The sequence below is a fragment of the Alligator mississippiensis genome, chromosome 1, assembly GCF_030867095.1.
Source record: "Alligator mississippiensis isolate rAllMis1 chromosome 1, rAllMis1, whole genome shotgun sequence".
NCBI classification, from domain to species: Eukaryota; Metazoa; Chordata; order Crocodylia; family Alligatoridae; genus Alligator; species Alligator mississippiensis.
In genome coordinates this window covers 42,243,672-42,252,840 of record NC_081824.1, presented here as the reverse complement: position 1 = coordinate 42,252,840, position 9,169 = coordinate 42,243,672, and the positions used below count along the sequence as shown (strand labels likewise).

Here is a 9,169-nt window from a genome sequence, read left to right as displayed (position 1 = left end):
GTTCTCGGCCTAAAAGGAGGTGGGCAGCAGGGTCCCACAGGGTTCAGTCCTTGGACCGGTGTTATTTAATATTTAATATCTTCAGTGATTTGGACAAGGGTGTGGAGAGCACCCTCTTCAAGTTTGCAGATGATACCAAGTTATGGGGCAAAGTTAACACACCGGAGGGCAGGAAGCAGATACAGGCCGACCTGGACAGGTTGGATCAATGGGCAGAACGGAATAGGAAGCAATTCAACAAAGATAAATGTAAGGCACTCCACCTAGAAAGGAGGAATCCCCAGCACACCTATAGGTTGGGGGATGACCTCCTCAGCAGCTCAGAGGCTGAGAGAGATCTTGGAGTCATAGTTGACTCCAAGATGAACATGAGCCGGCAGTATAGCGAGGCCATCAACAAACCCAATTGCACCTTGTCGTGTATTATCAGATGCATGACCAACAGAGGTGATGTTCCCCCTCTATGCAGCATTGGTCAGGCCACAGTTGGAGTACTGTGTCCAGTTTTGGGCACTGCACTTCAAGAGGGACACGGAGAATCTGGAGAGGGTTCAGAGCAGGGCCACTTGCATGATCAGTGGCCTCTGTGAAAGACCCTATGAGGGGAGGTTGAGAGATCTGGATCTCTTCAGCCTTCACAAGAGATGTCTGAGGGGAGATCTTGTAGCTGCCTATAAGTTTATCAAGGGAGGACAACAAGGAATCGGGGATGTTTTATTTACCAGAGTGCCCCAGGTAATAACTAGGAATAATGGATGCAAAGTAGCAGAGTAGATTTAGGTTAGACAATTAGGAAGAAATTTTTTACAGTAAGGGTGGCCAAAATCTGGAATGGGCTTCCAAGAGAGGTGGTGCTATCACCTAACTTGGAGGTCTTCAAGAGGAGACTTGATATTCACCTGGCTGGAGTCATCTGACCTTGGTCCTCGTTCCTGCTGGGGGACAAGGGGTTGGACACAATGACCCACCGTGGTCCCTTCCGACTCTATAATTTATGAATCTATGAATCACTGCAGCCATCATGTCAGTCCATCCTTAGCTTCTCTGGTGAAACAACTGTAGCCACTCTAATGAAATTATACTAAACCCAGCCTGTCCTGCAGGCAATTAGCATAAACCTTGAAACTGGTGCCACTCTAACACCAGGTGGTGCTGCTGAGGATCTGTAGCCTCTATTACTTCCTTAGCATTCATGAGGTTGTTGCCAAGAATCATAACCTTGTCTACCTAATCTGTCTCTGCATAGGCCAAACCAAGATGAGGCACTGAAGCCTCAGGGGTCACTCCTGCTGTTGCTCTTAAAGGAGTTTGGTGTGGCATCCTTTTCAGTAGCATTCTCAAGGGTGTCAGGGAAGCAGCCTAGCCATAGACATCCCTGAAGGGTGCTATCTGTCCACAGTCAAGTCAAGATTCAGTTACAGAACTGATAGGATCCACAGAGTCACCCATAGAACTAAGTATGTGGTTCTGTCCTGTGTTCTCTTGCTGACCCAGAAAAGTAATTTAAGTTCTCACCATCTGAGTTTTCTTATCTGTAAAATAGGAATAGTACTGATCTACTTCCTAAGAGGAATATTATTATGCAAGGCTCCTACAGTGCACTGAACATGTAAAACTGTATACAGAGTGAGACAACTCCAGATAGTCACCTGCTACTATACAAATTAAATCCTTTTCTCACTTTCATTAGCTGTATTCTTCAGACTTGTGCACTTTGCTTGTATTCAAGTACATTTAATAGTTATTGGCTATTAGATAACAAGAAATCCAAATCGAATGAGAAAGGAACCATGGTTTTGTGGTTTAAATGCTGGAAGGGGATTCAGGAGATTTTTCTTCAGTTCCTTACTCTGCCAGACCTTGAGTGGAAGAACTGTGGGCAACACATTTCTTCTATGACCCAATTCTTCACTTGCAGAATCTTTTACTGTAAGGCTTTGCCTGGATCTAAATAAGACCTTGCATTACTGGGCTGATTCTATTTTGTATGTTAAATGGTACTTTCATAATGATAGGAATATATGGGAAGATATATATATGGCAGGGACACAGACAAGCTTTGGCAAGGAAACAAAACTCAATAATGATCAACACAACAAAGAGAAAAGATAGATTATAACAAACAGTAATGAAAATAATTGATTTAATAAAAATTCATTCTGCAAAGGAATCATCAGTAGTTCTTATTTATTTATAGTAGAGCAGATACAGACAAAAGAGGCTGAAATCTCATGTACTTTAAAATTATGCATTCTGGATGCAAGCCTCATGTCTGAAACTAGTACTGTAATCATAGACTCCTCTATATCTTCAGGGCTGATTAACCATGATGGAATTATCAGCCAGAATCTGAAAACTCATTTCCTATATTAATATAAACCCCCTCACCACTCATTTTAATCATTAATGGATTTTGCAGTTATATTTTGCCCTAGATGCTGTCCAAACTTTGACATTTTATTCCAGGAGGACAGTATGGTAAAGATTTTGCCTCTGAATCATAGTGCCAAGGTGTAAAAGCTGGTGTCGTCTTCAGTATCTGGCACCTAAGGATATTGTATTTGCTAGCAACTAGAACCCTAAAGCTGGAATAAATTTTAAAAAATATCTCTCTTTGGCATCTTAATCACATATTAAGTCCTATATTTCCCTTGTGTGTGTCTAGTTGGTCTACTTGAAAAGATGTCTGTTCTTGCTATATATTTCTGTGCACCATATATTGTAGCCAGTAGGTTTCTCACTGATAAAATACTTAACCAAGAAATACATATGAGATTTTTTATTCACAGTTTTTTATTAAAGATTTTGCCGAGTTTACTTTGGACATAAATACATAATGTTTATGGCTCATGTTATAACATAGACACTATTATTTGTTAGAAAACATATACTGTTACATACTATAGTGGTTACATTATTTCCCCTTTCCTCCTAATATTGTTCCATGATTACTAAACATTAAAGTGACATTGAAACAAATTATAATCTACTTAGCAACATGGTCAAATACATGTATAAAATTTACTTGTCAGCTGTAAAAGTACCTTTGGTTTGCATCTGATTTCAAAGCAATGTAATACCAATTAGCAGTATATTACAAAACAAACATTGCACGTTGTGCTTAGTTACTGGCTAGAGCTTGAATTCATAATGATGTATAGTTTTATAATAAGCTGTAAAGCTTCTTTTTACCTCATAGCCTAATGATATTTATATAGTGCTTATTTGCAAAAATCTTATAAGAAATATGAAATCATAGGCCCAATCCTGCTGCTATGGAACTCAATGGCAAAACTCAGATTGATTTTCATAGGAGCAGGATTGTGCTATGTTTTTTACCAGTTATGAACGCATGACAACTGTATTACAGCTAGAATATATGGTGGCTGTTTCCTAAAACTTTAAAATACATTGTTGTACCTGGGCCATCACTAGATCTTGTGAACCCTCTATGAACTGGAATTCCAGTTCAGAGTGCAGAGAGTTTGTGGGCTCAGCCCACTATCACCAAAAATAGAATTGTGTAAATGGGTGCAACCCTTGAAACCTCACAGGCAGCCTCCTACACAAGAGAGGCTTGAAGAATCAGGCCTGGGGCCTTCAGTTTGCAGAGAAGCAAAGGGAAATCAAACCATGCATGATTTACACAGGAAAGCATGTCAAAATTCTTTTACTTTGAAGTAAACAATACTTAATAACAATATAGTACATTGATAAAATAAGCCAGGGACAAAACAAAATAAGCATACATTTCAGGGATGGGCATGAGAGACAACACAGGCCCCATTACTGCAATTGACCTTCAAGCCGTACAGAATCCCACCGAAGTCAGTGGGGCTCTGTGCTGACACAAGGTCCCTGGTCACAAAAAAACAGATGGCAAGATTTGGGCCCTAGGTGATAATGGCACTGAAAGAGAAATTGAGTGAAGGATGTGTTTTTAAATTTTCAATATGGTACCAAGAGTTTTGAGTTTTTAAAAATGTTCTGGATTTTATTTTGAAAGCAAATGCTGTGAATATTTAGAGAACAAGTCCCAATGAATCAGCTGTAGAATTAAATTTTAGGGCATCACTATTCCCCCCCCTCCCCCCAAAAAGAAATATTGATTATTTTGGAAGTGTTTATCTACTGCTTAGCAACAGGATTCAAGCTTTTCTTTCTTGTACTGTTTAAAACTAGAATTGAATGTTTTGGAAAAGAGACTGTAATCATGGGTGACACTGATTGTTTTAGATCAGATTCTAAGAAATCTTAGTGAGATTAAGCAGTTTGTATTAAAAATGATGGACATAGTTCAAAGTATATGGAGTCCCCTTCCCTCCCCACCTCAAGTTGGGGAATAAGAATAGTGCCAAAGTCTACGTCCATCATTCAGGCAATGGACTCCTCAAGTTACTTGCTTGATTCTGAGCAATGTAAACATCTGACATTCATTCCGTGTTGGAAATATGCCGGTCATATTTTATGCTCTTATACCACATTGATGGTCATAGGTTATAGAGGTCTTAAGAAACCCAAATGCTTATAGTGCTACATTTACCTGGCCTCTCTGTCTCACACTACACTGACATACAAAGAGGATGTCTCATAACTCGCCTCTCATTCGGGTAAACATCCATACTGAAGACTATGTACTTGGAGGTAGTCCTCTGCATTGTAGGCTTTGTCTCATTTTTATGTGCACAAAGGAGGCAAATCCATACTATAAAGTAATTTGATCTATAGACCCTCAATGAATGCACGCTCAATGAATGAACCAACATACAACAAAGACTATAAGTTACTTGTTAGATAAGGCTATATGACCAAGGTACTACTTGCAATCTGGCCACTCAACACTAAAAGAGTACCCAGCAACCACCAGGACAAAACGAATATAGCACAGAGTCTGTTACATTATGTTCCAAGTCCAGCTCTACTTTCATACTGTGAACTTGGAAAATGCTCTTCACCTGTAATTCTGTCAGGCTTAGAAGGGACAAATACTTCTAAAAGAAGGCCACGTCCTTCCTGTGTGAAGGTACACTAGAACACACATCAGTCTACAGACATTTGCCTGTAGTCATGTGTGAAGTGCACATCAACTGATTTCCGATGCATACCCACACTGGTGATGTGTACTTCCCATAGGTATTGATATATTAATATGGTTTTATGCTCGATATGAACTCACTATAAAACTCACTGCATAACTATAAGTCTCTTCATTTTAGTTACTTTACTACTATTACAAAATGCAAGTGTATGCATTTTAAAAATTACACATATTTTCTATATAGTTTTGATACTGGAAGCACAATCCATTGCCAGCAATGGAACATACTACAAACAAGTATACCAAGCAGTTGATTAGAATGCACATCTATTCTGTATCTACAATCTGAATTTCTGTTGCATTTTCTATTTATTCCTAATCATCATGTGCAAAATCCTACAGGTATACAACATAGACATCATACCTATCCATGCTGATAACACACATTTTTGAATAATACTGTGCTGAGCATTAGTAATTATTAGTGTACTTTTAATTTGTTTTGAGACACAGGGTATATCTTCCTGTTAAGTTCTTGGCCAAAACCAAACATGCCTTATGGGATCATACTACAAATTACATAGCAATTTCCCAATTAACTCATTAGCTTAATTTGAATATTTGTTTAAAATATTTCCTAATTTGTTAAAATGTAGAGTGCATGCTATATGTCACTTTAAATTAAAAAATAGCTGACTTACGTAGGCAAAAAATAGCATGTAAAATAGTATGTATTCCTTGCCCCTCACCCAAGTGCTAGCGATCATAAGTATGCAAATATAAAGTGAATATAAATAAAGTGGAGATGCTAAAACCATTTAAAAGAGTGCTATATCTGTAACAGTTTAAGCTTCAGACAGATCATCAACTAAATGTTTCCACTATCATAATACTGCAGCATGTTTTGAATGGTTGATGGTTCTACTTTGCAGCTGTTACTTATGTGATCAATCCAACTTACTTCAACGGATTGCTCATCTGAGTAAAGGCAGCACAGCTGGGCCGTTAGCTTGACATTCACTGTAAGAAGATTACAGCAGAAATCTCTTTACATCAGAAAATAGCTTCAACAACCAGAGAGTTTAGGAATGAAGTCAAATGACTTTGTAAAAAAAAAAAAAAATTCACTATTTATCATTGTTTCAGTCACTCAGATGTTTAGTAATGGAATCTGCCAAACCATCACAGAAGATACGAGTTCATCCTGTCTCTGCTGCTTGGACTTCTTGTTTATTCTTCTGTGTCCTTGACCTCCAGAAATAACTAATACTGAGCTTGCTTTCATTTTCTTGGATCTCTGTCTTTTATTTTTAAGTGAAATGTTTTGATCCTTTAAAAGCTCATATATGGTACTGTCCTCAGTTCTATGTTCCACGGAATTTGATCCATGAGGTAATGGATCTAGGGACCCAGAAGATGAAGATAAGTCACTCCTTTGTGTAATGGATCCAGCTGAACCTCCCAGCCAAACTCCAGTATCCTGAATATTACTTAAGGCAGAACCCGGTCTCTCATTACGCAGAGCATTCTTTTGATCATCATCATTAGTTTCTGTGCTTCGAGGCAGACTGCTTCTGGATTTGCTTCTGTTTTTCTTGTTTAGGGCTGCAGCCATAATAAGGAATTTGACTGGGCCATTATGTGCATGATAGGATACCATTCCCCTCCCTGAGACCAAAAAAAAAAAAAAAAAAAGAAGAAAAACGTTATGTAATATTACTCTTACTCATAGTGGGCCAATGCTTTACACAATAATTAGTGCATTAGATTAATATAACTTTGTCCAAAGAAGCATGTTCATTACCATTTTGTTCATATAGGTACAGAACTGAAACACTACAGAAATTACAAAAAGAAAATGTACATCCAAGATGCTTTCAGACTGTAATACAAATCAGCTACAACTTAGACATGCTGCATTCAAGCTGACATTTGGTTCATAATCTCTTATGTTGTTTTCTCTGTTTTCTCAACAGCATGAGTAAAAGAATCCTCAGCTGACTTGTTGAAGTTGGCACTGTCACAGCCTCAACGTTGCAAGCTTTTCCCAACAATTCACAATGGAATATTTGTTTTTCAATTAATTCTACTCCAACCTTCTTGCATAGCATAACCAAATCCATTCCACTGGAATAGTGCTCGCCTCACCCATGGAGCAGGGACTCAGATTTGCTCTCATCAATGGCCTCACATTTATAGGAGAATTGTGAATGAATTCCTAATTTAATGTTTTAAAAAATTTAAACGGTGGGATACTGAATGGGAAAAAGAAAGATTTAACGATATCAGCCATAATATTGTCTCAACAGCAAATTGCTTAGGATTTAATCAACAGTTAATAACTTGATGATATGTGTATTTTTCAGCAACCAAAATAAGAGCAATGATGTTGCATTTTGCCAACTAAGCTGTAATAAAAAACAGAATATTTATAAAAACATGGAATTTACCACAAAAAAAAGGGAAGGAAGGAAGATTCTAGAAATGTTATGCAAAATGTGACAATGCCATAATTGCCATTAGAGGAAGTGTCAGAAGTTAGTCAATTAAAAAAATAATCAGTGCTCTGCTATTCAAATCCCCTATACTCAACTTGCATATTATAAAAGTACATCTTCCCTAGATTTGATATAGCTAAAACTGTGAACTTTTTCAAGCCCTTAGGAAAACAATCTTAACTAAAAATGAAAGGTAACAAGTTATAGTTTCATAGTTGGTAGGGTCGGAAGGGACCTGAGCAGATCATTAAGTCCGACCCCCTGCAATGGGCAGGAAAGAGTACTGCGGTCAAACGACCCCAGCAAGGTGTTCATCCAGCCTCCTGTTAAAGACCCCCAGGGTAGGAGCCAGCACCACTTCTCTTGGAAGTTGGTTCCAGATCCTAGCTGCCTTGACAGTTAAGTAGTGCCTCCTGATGTCTAGTCTGAATCTACCCTCTGCCAGCTTGTGACCGTTATTTCTAGTCACTCCTGGTAGTGCTCAGGGGAACAGGGACTCCCCCAATAGCTGCTGGTCCCCTCTAACTAGTTTGTAAATGGCCACTAGATCCCCCCTCAGCCTTCTCTTGTGGAGGCTGAACAGGTTCAGGTCCCTTAGCCTCTCCTTGTAGGGCCTGCCCTGGTGTCCCCTGATCATGCAAGCGGCCCTCCTCTGGACCCTCTCCATGTTGTCCACATCCCTCCTGAAGTGAGGCGCCCAGAACTGGACACAGTACTCCAACTGCAGCCTGACCAGTGTCGCAGAGAGGGGGAGGATCACCTCCTTGGACCTGCTTGAGATGCATCTGTGGATGCATGACAAGGTGTGGTTGGCCTTCCTGACCACATCCCCACACTGTCGGCCCATGTTCATTTTGGCGTCAATAATGACTCCAGGATCCTTTTCTGCCTCTGCACTGATGAGAAGGGAGTTCCCCAGCCTGTAGGTATGCTGCTGGTTCTTCGTCCCCAGGTACAGTACCTTGCATATGTCAGTGTTGAAACCCATCCTGCTCTCATCTGCCCACCCCTGTAACCTGTCTAGGTCCAATTGCAGCCTATTCCCCCCTTGTAGTGTGCCCACATCCCCCCACATATTAGTATCGTCAGCAAATTTGAACAAGGTTCTCTTTACCCGCTCGTCCAAGTCACTGATGAAGATGTTGAACAGCGCAAGTCCGAGGACCGAGCCCTATGGAACCCCGCTGCCTACATCCCTCCAGGTCAAATAAGACCCATCCACCACCGCTCTCTAGGTGCAGCCCTCCAGCCAGTTAGTGCCCCATTTGACTGTGTAGGTGTCGATGCCACAGTCCCCTAGTTTTTTAATGAGAATGGGGTGAGAGACAGTGTCAAAGCCCTTCCTAAAGTCCACAAAGACTATGTCTACTACTACCCCTGCGTCCAATGATTTTGTGACCTGGTCATAGAAGGCCACCGGATTGGTCTGACAGGACCTGCCTTGAATGAACCCATGTTGGTTGCCCCTAAGCATAATCTCCCCTGCATTTATAATGACAAAAACATAACGAAAGTGGAAAATGAGAGGTGCCTGAGGCAGAATTAAGGATTTTATTAGCTATGCATTTCCATGTATTAGATCTATTTTTAAGGATTCTCCTAAACATTACATTTCACAGGTTCCCACATTTTT

At 39.9% G+C, this 9,169-nt stretch overlaps 1 protein-coding gene across 6 annotated transcripts in view; it reads right to left on the bottom strand.

Annotated features, from left to right (window-relative positions):
* Positions 1-2,770: 2,770 nt before the first annotated feature.
* ARHGEF10 (Rho guanine nucleotide exchange factor 10) overlaps positions 2,771-9,169 on the bottom strand; it is a 197,706-nt gene continuing 191,307 nt past the window's right edge. For all 6 annotated transcript variants that reach the window (XM_059730159.1, XM_059730148.1, XM_059730140.1 and 3 more), the window contains one exon: positions 2,771-6,706. In XM_059730159.1, the coding sequence (XP_059586142.1) occupies positions 6,189-6,706 (518 nt within the window). In that variant the 3' untranslated portion in view covers positions 2,771-6,188. The remainder of the gene's footprint in view (positions 6,707-9,169) is intronic.